Source organism: Mirounga leonina, unplaced genomic scaffold (assembly GCF_011800145.1).
Source record: "Mirounga leonina isolate KUSES-001 unplaced genomic scaffold, KU_Mleo_1.0 Mir_180, whole genome shotgun sequence".
NCBI classification, from domain to species: domain Eukaryota; kingdom Metazoa; phylum Chordata; class Mammalia; order Carnivora; family Phocidae; genus Mirounga; species Mirounga leonina.
Genome location: NW_023270469.1, coordinates 34,704,011 through 34,723,873, shown reverse-complemented (window position 1 = coordinate 34,723,873; position 19,863 = coordinate 34,704,011). Strand labels below are relative to the sequence as shown.

Genomic DNA, 19,863 nt, shown 5'->3' with positions numbered 1-19,863 from the left:
GGAACCATCTGTTTACTTGTTTACTGTTCACTCATTCTCATAAGATTTCAAATTCCATGAGGAAAGGAACATCATTACACCCCCAGCACCTACCCCAGTGCAAGAAACAGAGCAGGAATATTTGTTTACTGAATTGATTTTTCTTATGGCAAGACCAGACACTGTAATCTGAAAACAAAAAGAAAATACTTTGAAACATATTTTGCCCCCAACAATGAGCTCTTTCTGGTGGTAAATTGAAAATAATCACCTTTTTCTATGTATACATCTATAACTACTTGGGGGAGTAGGCAGACCAGTGATCTTATTTCCAGTTGGCACATGTTATAAACTAACTCTTTATTCCATCCATTTATGCTTTAATCAGTAAATAAACATGGTGGACAGCTACTATTTTGGGCCTGCCCAGTGTCCATATCCATTTGTCCTTCATGTAGTAAGACCATCCCAATTTTATTTTAGAGAAATAACCCCCTCCATTCTCAGCCCATGTGATTCAGGATAGCTGACCCCACCCCCAGGTCCAGGTGTGGGCATGGGACTTGGGCCCAGCTGGTCACTGTATTCCAACAGCCTAGCATGTGACTGGTTCAGGGATGAGCACATGACCCAAGCTGACCCAGTGAAATTTAGCCATGGAACTTTTGCTGGCACTTGAGGAGAGAGGAGACCAAAGAGTGAAGCCATAAAAAGGAAAGTAGAGCTGAGAGAAGAAACAGAGTTCACAAGACAGACAGTTTTTAGATACTGGCACCCAACCTAGAACTTTTTCTGGACCTTTCCATTCCATTATCCAATGAAGTCCCTTTTCCAGAAGTCAGTATAAGGGACTCTCTCCTCCCTGTAGCTGAACGAGTACTAGCTAAAAAAAAGAAGAGCAGAGAATGTGACTTTTTCTTACTTTTATTTTTTTAAAAATCAATACAGCATTTGCAATACTTTTAAAACTATAACAAGCTTTCACATTATTATGAAATTACTCAACATATCAGTTAAAAGGAGGCACATGATGATTTGATCACATGGTCTCAAAGGGTGTGGGGGTTCCCAGATCTGGGGAGCCACAGAGTGGCCTATTCCAGGTTTTGCTCCCCCAATCTTCTTTTCTATCTCACTGCCAGCACCCCTGAGCACATTCCAGCCCTGCTTTCAGGAGAAGTATCCATCTCTACACAAGAAGGTCATAGATGCAGGCCTCACAGCTACACTTGGTTCTGCCATCAGGCCCCACGCAGTCCCCAGTTCTCCTTAACTCAGTGAAGAATTGGCTGTTGCCAGTAGGGCAGCAAACGCAGACTCAGGATTCTGCTGCAGGACCTCGGGCCTGTCAAACTCTACAACCTGGGAGATGGAGAAAGGAGGGGAGGGGAGGGAAGGGACACCACTGAGCTTAGTCTTGAAGGATCCAAAGGCCTCCTGGGATGCTGGCCTGAGCGAACAGACTCCCACTGGCCCCAGGGACACGGCTCTCACCTTCCCGTTGCTCATGACCAGGATGCGGTCACAGCTGAGTACAGTGGTGATGCGGTGTGCAATGACCAGCACTGTGCAGCCCTGGAAGGCTTCACGGATTGTGTGCTGGATCAAAGTATCGGTTTCCATATCAATGGAAGCTGTGGCTTCATCAATAAGGATGATCTGGCGAATACAAAACAGGGGTGAGGGCAGCTTGCTTGGGCCCTGAGACCTGGATCTAGTCCTGGGTCTACCATTAATCCACTGAGTCCCTTAGCCGGAAGGTGAGAGATATGGATTGAGTTCAAAACCCACTTTGAGCACTAGCTGTCCATTATGTTAGAGAATATTAGGTCTCAACCAAGAGCTTGTGTGTGTGTGTGTGTGTGTGTGTGTATGTGTGTGACCAGAGAATTAAACTCTTGAAAATGAAAATGTCCCAGTGGCAACTTCTTGTTTTATGAACTGCCTTCTGATTCATCTGAATTAACATAGACCAGCGTTCCCCAAAATGGGGCATGCACACATGCCTGGATGGCACATGAGATGTGTGTGGCTGGAATATGGATAAACGTTCTCTTTAACATTTTTATTTTATTTTATTAACACTATACATTAGAAAAATATAACTAGCACAGAAATATGATTTCACAAATGTTACTGTTTAGAATGAGACTGTTTTTAAAAAGAGAGCATCATGAGTAAGTCAAAGGAGAGATGGTGCGCAGATACGACAAAAATCATAAAGTGATGACTCAAATTTGGGAAACAATGGAGAAAGCAACTTTGGCACCAGCGGTCTAGTAACTGTAAAATAAGGAACTGAGTGGTTGAGAAAGTGCTACATGCATATTACAAATCCTATCTTTCATCTCTGCTAGAAAGAGGGAGATCGGGCGCCTGGGTGGCTCAGTTGGTTGGGCGACTGCCTTCGGCTCAGGTCATGATCCTGGAGTCCCGGGATCGAGTCCCGCATCGGGCTCCCTGCTCGGCAGGAAGTCTGCTTCTCCCTCTGACCCTCCTCCCTCTCGTGCTCTCTGTCTCTCATTCTCTCTCTCTCAAATAAATAAATAAAATCTTAAAAAAAAAAAAAAAAGAAAGAGGGAGATCGTCCTCCCTCCTGAAATCTTCTCCCCAGCTTCCAACCCCACAGGGCTCTGCCTGCTTTTTCCCCAGAGCTCTGACAGTCTGTACCAACAGTTTTTGCTTTTATCATTAATTAACCATGGTGTGTGCTGTGAGTGCATGCGAGCACCTGTGGGCACATATGTATATATGTGTGAGTGTGGAGGATGTATATGTACATATGAGTATGTGTATGTGGCCTTACTTGAGAAAGTTTGCTCCCTACTAGTCCAGGTAGTCAAATATCTAAAATTACTTGCACAATATTTGGAAAGCTTCAAGAAACACTGTCTGATGGAATTTTATATGTAATTTTGGAAAAAAGACAGTCTCTTCAACAAACGGTGCTGGGAAAACTGGACAGGAACGTGCAAAAGAATGAAATTGGACCATTTTCTTATACCATACACAAAAATAAATTCAAAATGGATGAAAGACCTAAATGTGAGACAGGAAACCATCAGAATTCTAGAGGACAACACAAGCAGCAACCTCTCTGACATCGGCCATAACACCTTCTTATTAAACATGTCTTGGGAGGCAAGGTAAACAAACAAAAATAAACTCTTGGGACTTCATTAAGATAAAAAGCTTCTGCACAGTGAAGGAAACAACGAACAAAAGTAAAAGGCAACCTATGGAATGAGAGAAGATATTTGCAAATGACATATCTAAGAAAGGGCTAGTATCCAAGAAAAATAAAGAACTTATCAAACTCAACACCCAAAAAACAAATAATCCAGTTAAAAAATGGGCAGAAGACATAAACAGACATTTTTCCAAAGAAGACATCCAGATAGCTAACAGACACATGAAAAGATGCTCAACATCACTCATCATCAGGGAAATGCAAATCAAAACCACAATGAGATATCACCTCATACCTGTCAGAATGGCTAAAATCAATAACACAAGAAACAACAGGTGTTGGTGAGGATGCAGAGAAGGGGGAACCCTCTTACACTGTTGGTGGGAATGCAAACTGGTGCAGCCACTCTGGAACACAGAATGGAGGTTTCCTCAAAAAGTTAAAAATAGAACTACCATATTCATCCAGCAATTGTACTACTAGGTATTTACCCAAAGTATACAAAAATACTGATTCAAGGAGACACATGCACCCCAATGTTTATAGCAGCATTATCAACAATAGCCAAATTATAAAAAGAGTCCAAACATCCATCGATAGATGAATGGATAAATAAGATGTGGTATATATATACAATGGAATACTAGCCATAAAAAAGAATGAAGTCTTGCCATTTGCAATGACATGGATAGAATTAGAGTGTATTATGCTAAGCAAAATAAACCACCAGAGAAAGACAAAAACCACTTATATGTGGAATTTAAGAAACAAAACAGACGAATATGGGGAGAAGGGAAGAGAGGCAAACCAGGAAACAGGCTCTTAACTATAGAGAACAAAGGGAGGGTTGTTGGAGGGGAGATGGGCAAGGGTTGGGTTTAATGAATGATGGATATCAAGGAGGGCACTTGTGATGAGCACTGGGTATTATAAGTGATGAATCACTAAATTCTAGACCTGAAATTAAAAAAAAAAAAGTAATTTTGCCCTGGAACAGCTATCATCTGATTTCCAACTCTAATGAAGAGAATGTCCTGCATCCAAGTTTTAGAAAGAATATACAATAGGCAACTTTTAAATTAATAAGCTTCTAAACTTTCAACTTTTCATAAGGAAAGTGCATCGTGATTTGGTTCTGGTGGTGGATCATTTCAGCTTAGATGCAGAGTTTCAGGGTTTGAGAGAGCCCAGGCTGAGTCCCCACCTACATGCCTCTTCCACACTGGGTATGTACAGAATGGCCACCAGTGACATGAGGAAGCCCTTTGGGTGTCTGTGGAGAGGACATACAGCACGGCACCCACTACCCTACAGAAACAGAGGGAGAAACAGCCAGTGTGGTTTCCCAGGCCAGGTGTCATCCGCAGCCTCCCATGACCATTCTGTGGTCTCACCTTGGAGTTGCGAAGGAGTGCTCTCGCAATGCAGAGCAGCTGCCTCTCCCCCACAGAGAAGTTTCTGCCACTTTCCACCACTTCTGCTTGCAGTCCTTGGGGTAACTTTGAGATCTGTAATATCCAGGAAAATGAGATGTAGGCTATGTAGGCAAGACCTAACCTGACCCCCACCAAACCTCCCCTGTAGCATTTTGCAACACTCCTTGCCTCTCTATAATCTAGCCACTGGTCTTTCTCTTCCTTACCTGTGCCCCTCTCACTCCAGTCTCAGGGTCTTTGCATATGCTGTTGCTGTGCCTGGAATGTTCTCTCAAAGATCTGTGCCCTACTGCCCCCTCAATATTGGGTCTCAGCTCCAGCTTCCCATCTTTAAAGAGGGCTTGCTTGGCCACTTCATGTAAAGGAGCTACTCCCCATATGGATTATATGGTAATTCTACCTCTAACTTCTTGAGGAACTGCCAAACTGTTTTTCACAGAGGCTGTACCATTTTATATTCCCAACAGTAGTGCACGAGGGTTCTGATTTCTCAACATCCTCACCAGGATCTGTTGGTCTCATTACCACCTTTGCAGCACTTACCACTATCTGAAAGCCTCTTGTGTGTCTATTTGTTATCTGTATCTCCCCGTGAATATAAGCACCGGGAGGGCAAACACCTTGCCTACCTTGCTTTTGCTGCATCCCCTGAGCCTAGGATGTGCCTGGCTCACTGTTGGTGTCTGAGTGCCATCAGACTTGACTTAGGAATCCAAAATCATCTCATCTCCATAAGATTATTTAACCCATGCCCCAAAGTGGCAGCAACTGGAATATCATGTGAGATGAGCCCCAAAGGACCTGCAGGCACTGCTGTTGAAGAGGCAGGTTAACACCAAGAATCAGGTCTTGGAGCTACTTACTGTCATGCTCAGGAATGTCCTCTCCAAGACATCCCAGATCTGCTTATCTGTGTAGCGATCAAAGGGATCTAGGTTGAATCTGTCACAAAAGAGGAAGAGAAGTGTTCTATAACCACATGTAACCATTGAACAATCTGTTCCATGCACAGTAGATGACCAAGAATGGTTAGAACTGTTTTACTGGGTGTAGAGAAACCCATGGAGTTACCATGAACAGTCATGTCTTGTGCCTTCCCAGTACCCATTCCTTCTGCAGGCTACGGCCCCCAAGTTTTATTTGGAGGCCACCTCCTCCCCAGCCCTCAAGCCCGTGTGGTTCAGGTGGTCCTCTACCACCAACTGCAGGGGTGGAGTAAATGACTCAGGCGTATGTAGATGGCTGCAACCATCTTGCTCTGGGAGTAGGCTCATTGAGTAGCCTACTCCCAGGTACAATGAGTAGCCTCATTGAAGGCTAGGAATGAAGCCAAAGCAGAGTTGGGGGACATTAGGCCCCTGAATCAGTCTTGATCTTCCCAGTATCATGAGCGAAAGAGGGCATTTTTAGTTTAAGCCACTTGGGATTGTGTGTGTGTGTGTGTCTATGTGTAGGTGTATGTGTGCTAGGATATACATATTTATTATTTAAATGCTTGTAAGTGTACAATTCAGTGGCACTAAATACATTCAGTGTTGTGTAACCATCCACAAAAACTCATCATCCCTGTCAAAATCTCTACCCATTAAACTCTTCCCCCTCCCTCAGCCTCTGGTAACTTCTATTTTACTTTCTCTCTCTATGAATTTGCATATTCCAGACACCTCATTTAAGTGGAAATATACAACATTTGTCCTTCTGTGTCTGACATATTTCACTGAGCATGTTTTCAAGTTCCATCCATGTTGTAGCATATATCAAATATTCATTCCTTTTTATGGCTCATTAATATTCCATTGTGTATACATGTGTGTATTCATTTATCTGTTGATGAACAAACACTTAGGTTGTTTCCATCTTTTCGTTATTATGAATAATGCTACAAACACTGATACACAAATATCTGTTCAAGTCCCACTTTCAACTCTTTTGGGTATATACCTAGAAGATTTGCTGGATCATATGGTAATTCTACCTCTAACTTTTTGAGGAAGTGCCAAACTGTTTTTCACAGAGGTTGTACCATTTTATATTCCCAACAGTAGTGCACAAGAGTTCCAATTTCTCAACATCCTCACCAATACTTGTTATATTCCTTTTGCTTTTTGCTTTTTTTCATTATAGCCATCCTAGTAGGTGTGAAGTAGTGTCTCACTGTGGTGGGGTTAGTTTTTCTGTCTCTTGAAGTGAAAAAGATCCTAATTGATCATCCAAACAACATCAGGTTGGGATCTATCTGGACTTTACACCCATTAAGATTTACACTTGCATTTGTCATAGGCAACATTATTAATACTCCTCTATTATGCACTCAGTCCTGATTAAAACCTATTCTTAATTTCTGCTTTATATTTCCCCAGTTTTGGCAGCCATACACATTTTGTGCAGAGGGCTAGATTGTATTAAAAAAGCAGAAGGCAGAATGTCTTATCTGCATGATATTTGATAACCTCTAAAGCATTTTCATAGACGGTTCCATTGACACGGTTCCATTGACGGTTCCATTGCTCTCCCCCAAGCGATGGGTAAATCCCTTTCATTGATGGGAAAATTATGGCTTATTGGTGTTAAACGCTTGTTCAAGTCACACCACAGGTTAGTCTGAGAGATAGGCTGGAATCAGAGACACTCAGAGATAGATGAAACCTCAATGGATAGAGAACCCAGGTCTCCTGTACTCCAGTCCACACTTCTTCCTGCTGCGGGCAGGGGGTGGGGGAGGGCGCTGAGAAACAGACCTGGTTAAGGGATTAGACTACCTAGGGTAATACTTCATCTTTACCATTTACTTGTGTGTGTCTTGAAACAAGTCATTTTTCCTCCCCAAGTTCAGTGTCTTCCCCTATAAAGGAGGGATAATAATAGTGCCTACCTCATAGGGTTGTAGTGACAGTTAAATGAGACCAAATATTAAAGCATAAGCTGGCACATATAAATGCTCAAAAATGTTAATTCATATTTTTACTACTCCTATATCAAGGCACAATAGATTTGCCCAGGTTCTAGTTTAACATGGAGATCTTTCACTAAATGTTATCTCATTTCCCTAATGCAATCATTTTAAAATTCCTGTTTGTGCACATATTATACACTCTCCCTGGAAGGACTTTCTCCCCTTTTTCTCCCAGGCAAGCTCCTACTTATCCTTCAAGGTCCTGCTCAAATGTCCCTTCCCCTGTGGAGCCTTTCTGGATTCACCCAAGTAGAGTTACTTGTCCTACTTCTGGGCTCCTTTAGCACTTTGTTCGTATCCCTGATCTAGCAAATACCTCCTTGTATTATAATTTTTCGGTTCTTACATTTCTACACCCACCCCCCATGACTACACTCTGAAGTCCTAGGGGGAGCATGGGCAGTGATCATTCATCAAAGTGTCCCCAGTCCCTAGTACAATGTCTGGACCTGGCAGAAAAGGCAAGTTAAATGAATGAAAGGTGGGAGGGAGGGAAGGAAGGGAAGGAGGGCGGGAGGAGGGGGGAGGAAAGAAGTAAGGAGGGGGTAGGGAGGGAGGAAGAAATGATGAGTAAATTCATAAATGATTGAACAGAGCTCTAAGGGTCAAGTTTTTCCTCTTGCCCCTAAGAATGTTCCTTAAATATTCCTGAAACATGAGGAATCTAGCTTCATTTTTAATGCATTAGGCTTCCTCAATCTCCATGCCTCTGTGTTCCCACATAGCTAATGTGCACTGTTAAGTAGGAGCATGAATCTGGATAAAGTTTAGTCCCAGTTTGCTGACTGAACTGCCTGGATTATTTCTCACTTCTCCCCTGCCTGGAATGCGCATCCTATGAAGAAGTGCTCCCTCCCAGCCTAAAACGTCCCCATCAGCTCGGTTACCTAGTGGGTGGAGAGAAGAGAATAAACCACATCTAGATATAAAAGAATATAGCAGCCACAGTGCAAATGCTTAGTGGGGAACTGAAATCGCATCAGGTTTTTTAAAAAAAATAATAATTATGCCTTGCTTTCGTTTAGCACATTACAGTTTACAAAGTGCTCTTGTGTATATCAGAGCTTCATTCAATCTTCAAGGATACTCCAAATCCCAGTGAGTGACCCAGTGTGACAAGGAGAGATCAGAGGCCCCAAAACTGAGGGATTGGCCACCAGCTAACCAGAGACAGACCAGCCCTGGCATCCTGGTCCTTCCACCCCTCCCAGGAGCCTATAGGCCAGCACTCACCTGATGGTTCCTGAAAGCAGGACAGGATCTTGAGGGACAACTGAGAACTTGGACCGCAGTTCCTCCAGGCTGATACTGCAGATGTCCACCCCATCGATGAGAATCCGGCCTGCTGCAGGCTCCACCAGGCGGAAGAGAGCCACCCCCAAGGAGGACTTCCCTGTTGGGCAAGAAACAAGTGGGACCTCAGTTTCCAGATCTGTACTAGATACAGCACAGGCCACACCTGCAGTTCGCACCTGAACTGCTCCCCTCTGTAGTACATCCTCTGAGCCCTGAGAGAGCAGAAGAGGACTGGAGTCTCTGCTCCAAGTGGTGCCCCAAACCACAAATAGCTTTCTTTCTTTCTTTTTTTTTTTTAAAGATTTTATTTATTTATTTGACAGAGGAAGACACAGCGAGAGAGGGAACACAAACGGGGAGTGGGAGAGGGAGAAGCAGACTCCCTGCCGAGCAGGGAGCCCGATGCGGGACTCGATCCCGGGACTCCAGGATCATGACCTGAGCCGAAGGCAGTCGCTTAACCAACTGAGCCACCCAGGTGCCCACGAACAGCTTTCTTACAGCCTAGATCAAAGAGCACAAATGGAGCCCCTGGATTAAATCCAGCCATTTATATATTCTGTTTCACACACACAGTGTTACTGTTATTTTTTAAGTTCTTTGCCAGCATTTTAAAAATCCAAATCCCCTATCTATAAAAATCCAAATTGCATGCTTTTCTTAAAACCTAAAACTGGCAACCCTGGCCCCTCATCCTCCCTCACAACATGCAGCTGGAGCTGAGTGCAGTGGCTTCCTTGAGAGAACAGTGCTCTCCAGTTCAACACACTGCCCACCCCACCCTCCTTGCGTCACCTCCCAGACGCATTTCACCCATGCATGTTACTTGCCAGGCCCCAAAGGCATTTGAGTTTTCAACCTCTGCTCTAAAAAGGTAAGGTCATCGTGGGTGGTAGCTGTATGTCTTGTTTACCTTTATGTTCCCTTTGCCCAGCAAATAGCAGGTACTCAAAAAATACCTACTGAATAAATACAATCAATTGGACCAGTATCTACTGAGAGCTTTTCTATGTCAGTCACCAGCCCTCTCAGGCAAAGTGCAGGCAAGAAGTAGAAAGGGAAGAATACCCTAAAGAACACAGCTGGAAGTGCTCCACCTAATAGGACTGCAAGGCCTGCAGGGGGCCTGAGGAGGTGGAGACCCAGGAAGGCTCTATCTAGTCTTCCTGGAGGGCTACCTGGAGGAAGCAGCTCCTAGGCACACAAGGGTGGGGCAAGAATCAAGCCTGAGCAGTGTCTTTGAACAATGCAAAAATGGGAGGGAGTGATACTTGGACCAGACCTCCCAAAAATAATAGGAGAGGAAAGGAGGGAAAGAGGTCAAAAAAGAGAGGGCAAAGGAAGAGGCTGATAAGAGGTCTAGGAAGGGTAGGGAGGAGGAGAAGCAGGACCCAGATTTCACTCCTGGCCCTGCTCTTGCCCTCAGAGAGCCCTGCACTGCCCTGTGCTGGAAACACATCTCCCCTGCACCCTGCTCATCCTTCAGGTCTCAGCTCAAATGCCGGCCTCAGAGCCCAGACCACCAAAGCTCAAACACCTGCCAACCCCATTACTCTGTTAGCGGCACCCTTTTATTTCCTCCATGACATTCATCCCAACCTGCCATGACCCTATGTGTCTCCTGATTTGATCACTTAACACCTATCTCCTCCAGTGGGATCCCGTGATAGCAGGGACATGGGGTTTTTGCACCAGTGTCTGGCACAGAGTGAGGGCCCAATAAACATCTGTGGGGTCACTGAGTAAACACATACCCTGAAATAGGCCCAACGCCCAAAGGGCAGAGTTGAGGACAGGGGTTGCCCAGGACACTCCACTCACCAGAGCCTGTCCTTCCCACGATGCCCACCATTTCGTGGCCATGAATCGTCAGGTTGATGCCATTGAGGATAATGGGTGTGTTGTCCCTGTATTTCATGTGATAATCCTGGAATGTGATTTCTCCATGCTGTGGCCACCCAGGGGGACAGCTCGTGCCTTCGATGTGTAAAGGAGACTCAGGGACACACATCTAATTTTTGAAGAGAGAAAAAAAATCAATAGTTATCATTAATCTCTGCTCATCTCCTGCTGACCCACTGGCCTCCAGCTTTTGGGTGTGTGACTCACCCCAGCCTGTCCCACATTAGGACAGTCAGGGGAACGCCCCCAGGGGGAATATCCCACCCCCACTCACCTGACATGCATATAATTTTATCCCAAAGAGTGAGAAACCATAGAGCTAGCCCCTTGTTATTAATGCAGAGAACTTTTTCTAATTTATTGTATGGGCTCTAAAGAAACAGAATCCAGAACGGTGATAATAAAGGCAGCAGAGCCCCTGTGGGGCATGTTTTATGGCTCAGATGCCTTGTGCAGATTTCCCTTCCCTCTGTCCTCATTGACGAGGTAGGGAACTTCAGATGCATTTCACACACAAGGAAATGGAGGCTCAAACAGGTTAAAGCACTTGCTCAAGATCACATAGCAGATGGGCCCTCAGACCAGGGCTGTCTGACTCCAAGCCCACTACCGAACCAAGCACAGCTGGGTACGTCCTGAGTCCTGAATGATGGAGAAGAAGCATGGTCACCTGACCTCAAGTCACAGCTCTTCGCTGCAGGTGTGCACCACAGTGTCCCTCAGTATTAAATCAAAGCTCTAAGATTCACAAATTCTGCTCCTGTTTACAGGGGCAGGAGAACTGGCTTCAAAGGGCTCTGCCAGACCCCAGCTGTGTAATCTGAAGCCTAGCCAAGCCTCAGTTTCCTCTTCTGGAAAATGGGGATAATAATTCAATCAACCTTATGAAATTGTTTTGTGATTCCATGAGATAATCGATATATAAAAATATGGAGCCTTTACTGTGGGTCAGGCACTGTGCTAAGTGCTTTACATATTAAATTATTCAATCTTTGTAATAACCCAATGAAGTACATACTATGATCTGTCCCCAGGTTACACAGCTGACTCAAGTAGCAAAGCTTGGACTTGAACCCAGTTGATCTGGCTCTAAAATCTATGGTCTTAACTATTCTGACACAAATAGAAGCAATAATAATACCAATTATTATTGTCATTATTATTATTTTTATACTTGGGCAAAACTCATTTCTAAAAAGGGCAGGTTATTCTCTCTACACCCAGGAAAGCTGTGAGGGATGCGATGATGAAAATGGGCCAGTGGGTACGGAAGGGCTTCTAAGAAATGATATACACCGGTCCAGGGAAGATGGGGAGGAAGGAGCCTCAGTTGCCTCTTGAAAAAGTGTCAGGGAGCCTCAGGAGCCTCAGTTGCCTCTTGAAAAAGTCTCAGGGAGCCTCAGGAGCCTCAGTTGCCTCTTGAAAAAGTCTCAGGGAGCCTGGGGTGCCGGAGCATGCCGAGGCTATGGAAGCTGAGCCCCAGGCATGGATATGAAGCCTTCCAGACCTCCCACACCAAACCCAGACCTGCGTCCCACCTTCATGTACTGACGCATCCTCTCCACAGCAGTGAAGTATGCCTCTGTCTCTGAACCAATCCGGGAAGAGGCCTGGAAGTTGGACGCTAGCTGGAATGAAGAAGACACATCAGGTCAAGAAGCTGACGGGGATGTGCAGAGGATTTCAATGTTCCTAAAACCACTGGTTGCCATTCTCCCCTGAGTGACTTCTCAAACCAAGACATATTTCCCTACAAGAATGGAGCAGATGCCTTTGGTGCCCCTTAAGCCCACTTCTGAGGTTAGCTGCAGTGGTGGTAGGCAGTTCTGGACCAGACCCCACTGGCACCGTCCCACCTCAAGTACCCTCTGTGTGTCTTTCTGCTTTCTGCCCAAAACCTTTACCCATACCATAGAAGCCCGCTCGACCCATGCACAGCTGCAGCCCTGAAACACAGGGGAGTTAAAGCCCTGTAGACAACCCTCAACTAATGGGGAAAGGAGCCAGCAGACAAAGGCTCCTGTCCCTCACCTTCAGGGGACAATCCAGGGAGCATCCTATGTGCTTCCTATATTATTCAGTAGAGTTGAGTGCTGGTAACTCAGGACAGCACTATCAATGACACATGGCCATGATTCAGTTCCTCCTTCCCTGCCTCACTCTCTTGCTCCCTCAGTCCTGTTTCTTAGGAGCATATCCCAAATAATCTGCCTACACCCAAGTCCTTGTTTCAGGCCTTGCCTTCAGGGAAACCCAGGCTCAGAGGAGTCTCGGGGACTCTCAGAAATTGGAGGCACCACAGATGAGGACACTGAGACCCAAGAAGAAATGACATACACAGAATCACCTGGAACCTAGAGACAGAGGTGGGACAAGGACCCCAATCTTTACACTTTCCATCCCCTTGGCCCAAGATGTGGGCAAACAGGCCACGCACAGGGTGCTGGGCAGAGTTCATTATACATTCATTCAACATGCTCCTTGAGGGCTCTACGCTAGTGCTGGGCCAGGATCTGTGCCCCAAAATGCAACAGGCCCAGGCACTGCCCTCAAGGAGCTCCCAGTCAGGTGGGGAGACAGATGGGTCAACAGAGAATGCCAGCACAGACAGGTGTGTTCCACCACAGGAGGTGACGTGGACCACCCTTAGGGCCCACACGATGGTCACCCAGACAAGGGCCACAGGGAAGGACTAGGGCAGCTGTTGGCACAGGAGTTTCATTTTTAAGGAGAGGTGGGATTTAGCAGGTTAAAAATGGGTGGAGAAGGGCGTTCCTTATAGAGGGGACAAAGTTCTAGAAGTAGTAGGTAGCAGGATACATTCAGCGTCTTGGGCGCCATTTGGCTATGATTGGAGCCAAGAGCATGGGAAGGGGAAGGAAGGTGCTTTAGAACTCAGAGAGGGTGGAAACCATCACAAAACGACACTAATGTGGGAAAAGATTGGGGGGGAGACTGCCTTTCCTCCAGTTAGTGTAGCAGACACAGCTGGTTGCCTAGTCAGTAGGCAGCCTTCTTTCTTCCTTGTTAGCACATCCTCTATTATGCTCAGGTATCTGGCAGCCTTGTGCTCCAGGGAGGCTTGGCTAGTTCAAAACAATCCTGTTAACTCCAGTCCTCGTGTCAATGATGGATTTAGGTGTGAGCCATGATACAATTCTGGCCAATGAAGCATGAGGAGGAGTCAGATGGGAGTATTCTAGGAAACTACTCCTTGTTCTTAAAATGGGGCACAGGAGAGGAGTTCTCTCCTTTCTAACCTTTGGTGGGTATTGGGTAAAGATGTGTTGCTTGAGGCTGCAGCAGCCATTTTGTGACCTTGAGTAGACAATCCTGAGGATGAAGCCAGGCTGTGGGTGCCAGGGCCAAAAGATAAAATGGTCATGGATTCACGCTACATCCCTAAATTAACAGAGAAAATCCTACCTCAGCCTTCTGGGTACATCACAAGTCCCCAGACTGCCAAGGCCATTTTGAATGGGTTCTATGGTTTGCTGGCTTGCAGCCAGAAGCATCTCTATTATTTATACCTCTTAGGGTTGCAAAGCAACATGGAGTGTGATTCCCACCTCCCAAAGCTTGAGCAGAATTGCATTGAGAGTGCATGCAGAAGTCAACGACTCACCAGTGTGACCAGAGGAGAGAAGCATGTTGGGGTCATAGGGCCAGATTTGAGGGGCCTGAAGGCAGGGGCCATAGCCTAGGTCTGGCATAGGGAGACAGGGAATCTCTGCGGGCTCTAAACAAAGGAGGGACATGAGGAAAACTGTAATTGAAGATCACTCTGGTGAGAATGTAAGAGGCAGATAGGGGAGACCTGGGGGGGCGGGGAAGAGGCATGGGTACCCAGGAGAGAGATGAGATACTCCACCAGGGCAGCAGACACAGAGGACAAAGTAAACCCAGGGTCTTTTTGAAGCTGTCAGACCGCCAGCAGAGTTCCTCCTGAGTTTCCTGTGACGGAACAAGCTGGGGAGAGCTTTGAGAAGTGTCTCATGTGCACAGTGTATCTTGGGGGAGATGAGCCCCCACCCCCCTTGCCTGTGTCCGCACACGAGAACCGTGCCCCGATCTTTGCCCCTCTGGCCTATGTCACGCGGCAACCAGGAGGGATTTCTGGCCTTAGTGACTCCAAGTCCCCTGTGACACCACTTTGGTGCCTGTCCCCAGTTGTGGAAGGCTTGGACGCAACTCTGCACTGGTGCATGTGTGTGTGTGTGTGTCAGAGAGAGGAAGAAAGAGAAGGGAGTGAAGATGAGTGTGACCCACTAAGGACAAACCTGTCTCTCACCAGCTATGGGAACCAGGGTATGCTACTGAGCTCCAAAACTCTGGTCTCCCATCTGCAAGCCAGGAACAGTAACAGCTCACATTTACTGAGCATTTATTCTGGGCCAAGCACTATTCTAGGTGTTTAACATGCATTAACCCTCATGCTTACACATATTCCTCACAAATCTATAATCTTAGAACTTTTATTATCTCAGGCGCCTGGGTGGCTCAGTTGGTTAAGCGACTGCCTTCGGCTCAGGTCATGATCCTGGAGTCCCCGGATCGAGTCCCGCATCGGGCTCCCTGCTCAGCGGGGAGTCTGCTTCTCCCTCTAACCTCCCCCCTCTCATGTGCTCTCTCTCTATCTCATTCTCTCTCTCAAATAAATAAATAAAATGTTTAAAATAAAAAATAAAATAAAATAACAATAAAAAAGAAAAAAGAAAAACATTGCAGTAAATCAGTTCAATAAAGCATTTGAGGGTGCTGAGCTGTTCTTTATATTTTCCTAAGGGCCCAAAGAATGAGACATAGTCTCCTAATAAAGCAAAAGACTGTGGTCAGTGGTCAGTCATAAGAAAGAGTCACCGGGCGCCTGGGTGGCTCAGTCGGTTAAGCGACTGCCTTCGGCTCAGGTCATGATCCCGGAGTCCCTGGATCGAGTTCCGCATCGGGCTCCCTGCTCGGCAGGGAGCCTGCTTCTCCCTCTGACCCTCCCCCATCTCGTGCTCTCTCTCTATCTCATTCTCTCTCTCAAATAAATAAATAAAATCTTAAAAAAAAAAAGAACTTTTATTATCTCTTTTTCACAAAATGAGGAATCCCAGGCGCCAGGAGGGTAAGAGGCTTCCCCAAAGTCACACTGCTAATAATGGGCAGAGCCTGGCTCGAACCCACATTCTAAACCACACAATCTTAACCACCCCGCTGCGGCTCGTGGAACATGGTGAGGATTCAACGCATCAAGGCACAGCAAGCACCTAGCAGGGTGCTGGCTCAGTGCAAGCGTCTGGGGAATTCCACGTTATCGCCCTGGTCAGCTGTCTGTGAGTGTGAGCACTGCATAGCCATCCACATGGCCTGCGTGCCCTCAAAAGGCTCTGCACACGCACGCATTGCTGTGGGTGTACAGGACTGTATGTTTATGCAGACATGTGACTGCTGCAGGGGCTCAACAAGGGGCAAGATGGAACCCCTTTGCAGACCCAAAAGAATGCCTCAGCGTTGGGGCACTAGAGATCCAAAGCCAGTTAGAGACAAAGCCACACAGCTGCAGAGAAGGCTGCTAATGAGGACCCCATGGGAGAGGGGTGCCCTGGAACTGTGCAGCCAGGGTTCCCTGAGATGGCTATAGAGCCAGCCTCTGGCCTCATGGCCCTCCATGGCTAACCCTTGCACAGGACTGACCCTATAGACATGAACCTCAGCCAGCTGGACCCTCTCATGTCCCGGGGAGCCAGGCGTGGGGGGACTCTTGCCAGGTGTGCAGACTGCTGTGCAGACATCAGAATCCCCTAGAGAATCTGTTTTTAAAATTAGATTCCAAGATCTCGCCCAACCAGTACTTGACTCTGAGTCCCCAAGGCTGTGCTCTGGAGCATGGTCGTCCTCGGCTGCGCAGGTGCCCAGACCGAGTATGCCTGCAAGGCTGGGGCCAAGCATTCTGCTTCAAGTCTCATGCACTTTAAAGCCTGAGAAGACCTGTTCCAGGAGAGGGACTGGACGCCTCCTTAGATAACTCAGAGAAGTCTGACAGCTGAATCCAGGTATGAATAGTAAAATGAAAAGACGCCAGCCAGCAAACCAGGAGGTCAGTGTTCTTACTCTGGCTCTGCTTCTAATGCTCTGTGCATTCAGACAACTCCTTGCATCTCTGGGCTTCGGTTTCCCCATCTGCACAATAAGAGGGTTGGACTCGGCCTCCTGTGGGCTCTATGCAATCCCAATATTCCAAGATTCCATTAAATAGCTTTCAATACACACTACCCAGTTCAGAGATGACAGGGAAACAGAGGAAAGCAGCAGATTCAGAAGACCAAGCACATAACTCATAAGATCACAAATGGCCAAAACCCAAGGTGTTATCAAAGTCCCATGAAATGAACCCCCTGGGTCTGCCCACAGGCCTCAAGCCAAGCCCCTGCTGTCTGAGAGCCCTTCCCTCACCTGCAGGATGAGGCTAATAGCCATGGCTTTATAGGAATAGGAGGCAGAGGAGATGCCAAAAACCACGAACAAGGCCACAGCGAAGGACAGCAGGTTGGTCATGATCTCCAGCCTCAGTGAGATCCATCTCGAGGAAGACAGGAACATCAGCAGGTAGTTATTCTGTATATCACTCAGCCTCTTAAACCTAAGAAAGGACGACCACATGTGCTTGTCTAACCCAGAGTTTTGTGAGAATGGATACTGGTTGCTTCCTCCAGCATGCAGCTCCCCACTCCCACCAAAGGAACCTGACTTTTCTTCAGGGGCCTCCTCCCTGGAGTTGACCTGACCACAGACCTTGGAGTAGGCTCTGACCAACTTAGGGCTCTCAGCACAGGCTCTTCCAGCCTTGATGATTGGTTCGTCTTCAGGTGGGGTAAGTTCCCTAACTGGGCCAATGAGAGTGAATAAATGCCAGGATCTGTGAGTGAGTAAAGGGAAGCAACTCCTTCCCAGTATCTATCCACCTTGGGGTGGGGGCTGTGCCTGTCTTGTTCACTGCTGCCTTCCCAGTGGGTGCTGAGTACCTGTAGGTGAATGAATGCATTGCTCTAGGATGCCCTCAGTCCCAGCATCTGCACAATCCTTGAGTGCTCCCCAGTGCTGCTGGGAGAGCTGGTGCCGTGGTTCATCCAATATTCCAGTTAACCAACACATGCCGTCTTCCACGCTCAAGTGTTACCAGGCTTCGAGCCTGGCTAGATGCCACCTTACCCCCCACCCAGCTGCAGGTCACCTCTTTCCCTCCTGAACTCTTATGGCCTTTTATCTGCTTTTTTCCTATGCTGTCAGTCATATTCAACCCTGTCTTACCACAAAAATATGTGTCTGTGTCTCCTGTCTGCCACCAAACTAGGAGCATCTTATGGTTCAGGGCAGACCATGTGTGACTGATCTTTACAAATGGGTAAGTTCATATGACACAATGAAGTCTCAGCACCAATCATAGGATGTTTTTGTTGGTTTCAACAAACATTTAGAAGGCAAATCTATAGGTATGAATAGTGAAGGAAATTCCATGTATTCCTTGTATTTTATTAAAATTAGATACCTATTTGGAAGTGAAAGGAAAAAACATGCAAGAAGCGCTGGCCCAGCAATACTTCTTACTAATAATTATGTTAATACATGTATGCAACGTCCACAGGTCTTTAATGTTTACAGACATTTTCCATGTCACTTATATTTGTTATTCCTATAAGCATTTCCTCAGAGAAATAAGTGGAATAAAACAGTGTGAAGAGGACTCTGTTCCCTGATGCTCAGCTTCCTACTTTCCTGCTTCCCACCATCCCCACAGCTCTATCGTCCTCAGACGGCAACAGCAGGACTCACTTGCTGATGAAGTCTTCAATTTTTCCATAGACATGGATGGAGCTCAGGCCCTGCACAGTGGTGAGGATGTGGGAGAACAGAGGGGAGCGGCTGTAGTTCTCCAGTCTCTTGAACGTTTTGATGGCCCTCTTAAACTTCCTGCATCAAGAATGAGAGGGAGTTGGGGCACCTGGGTGGCTCAATCGGTTAAGTGTCTGCCTTCAGCTCAGATCATGATCATGGGGTCCTGGGATCGAGCCCCATGTTGGGCTCTGCACTCAGCATGGAATCTGTTTGAGATTCTCTCTCTTTCTCTGCCCCTCCCCCCACTTGTGCTCTCTTCTCTCTCTCTCTCTCAACTAAATAAATAAAATCTTAAAAAAAAAAATGAGAGGGAGTGACCTGGACCATCCACCTCAGGGACCACCCAGTTCTATGTAGATTCCAGCCTCATATCCCAAGTCATAAACCCAGCTCACAAGCAAAAAGAACCCACTTACAAATAATAAATAATGCAAATAGTGACTAATATGACTCCCATCAGCAGGATGTATGGAGACAGCACACTGACAGCCAACAAGATGGCGACCACCATCAAAGACAGGAGCAGGAACTCTTCAGCAACAACGGGCAACAACTGGTCCAGCGCATCCAAGTCCCCCTTAAAGCAGTTCAGGAGTCGGCCTGTTGGGGTTGTGTCAAAGAAGCTCATGGGGGAGCCAGAAACCTGCACGGACAAAAGCAACCCAGATCAACAGAGAGCTGCTGGCCTTGCTCTGGGACTTGAGGTTGATGTCAGTTACCCTCAGGCTCTGAAGATGTGCCAGATCAAGCCTAAGGGGCGTGCAGGGGAGGAAGTGTAGAGCAATGGTTACAAGCATGAGCTCCACAATCAATCTTCTGGGTTCCAGGGTTACCCCACTCCTCCACCTGCTGCTGTGTGACTTTGGGCTTAAGTTACTTAACCCCTCGGAGTCTCAATGTCCTTATTTGTAAAATGGGGATGATAACGACACTTCACAGAGTTGTGGTGAAGACTGCACACTTCTGCAAATAGACTAAAAACTTCTGAGTTGTGCAACTTTATTAAAAGAGTGAATTTTATGATTATGTGAATTATATTTCAATAAAGCTGTTGGAAGAAAGAAAGAAAGAAATCCCAATATTCCAAAATTCCATTAAATAGCTTTCAATACAGACTGCCCAGTTCAGAGGTGACAGGGAATCAGAGGAAAGCAGCAGATGAAAGAAAGAAAGAAAGAAAGAAAAGAAAGAAAGAAAGAAAGAAAGAAAGAAAGAAAGAAAGAAAGAAA

General features: G+C 46.4%; 1 protein-coding gene across 1 annotated transcript in view; it reads right to left on the bottom strand.

Moving 5' to 3' along the window:
* Positions 1-887: 887 nt before the first annotated feature.
* The window catches only part of ABCC11 (ATP binding cassette subfamily C member 11), a 58,052-nt gene continuing 39,076 nt past the window's right edge, over positions 888-19,863 (bottom strand). Inside the window, exons 21-30 of the mRNA XM_035025273.1 lie at positions 19,051-19,277; positions 18,572-18,709; positions 17,195-17,381; positions 12,295-12,384; positions 10,676-10,865; positions 8,792-8,951; positions 5,469-5,547; positions 4,564-4,677; positions 1,474-1,638; positions 888-1,341 (exon numbers count right to left, since the gene is read on the bottom strand). Coding sequence (XP_034881164.1) covers positions 1,249-1,341; positions 1,474-1,638; positions 4,564-4,677; positions 5,469-5,547; positions 8,792-8,951; positions 10,676-10,865; positions 12,295-12,384; positions 17,195-17,381; positions 18,572-18,709; positions 19,051-19,277 — 1,443 coding nt within the window. The 3' untranslated portion in view covers positions 888-1,248. The remainder of the gene's footprint in view (positions 1,342-1,473; positions 1,639-4,563; positions 4,678-5,468; positions 5,548-8,791; positions 8,952-10,675; positions 10,866-12,294; positions 12,385-17,194; positions 17,382-18,571; positions 18,710-19,050; positions 19,278-19,863) is intronic.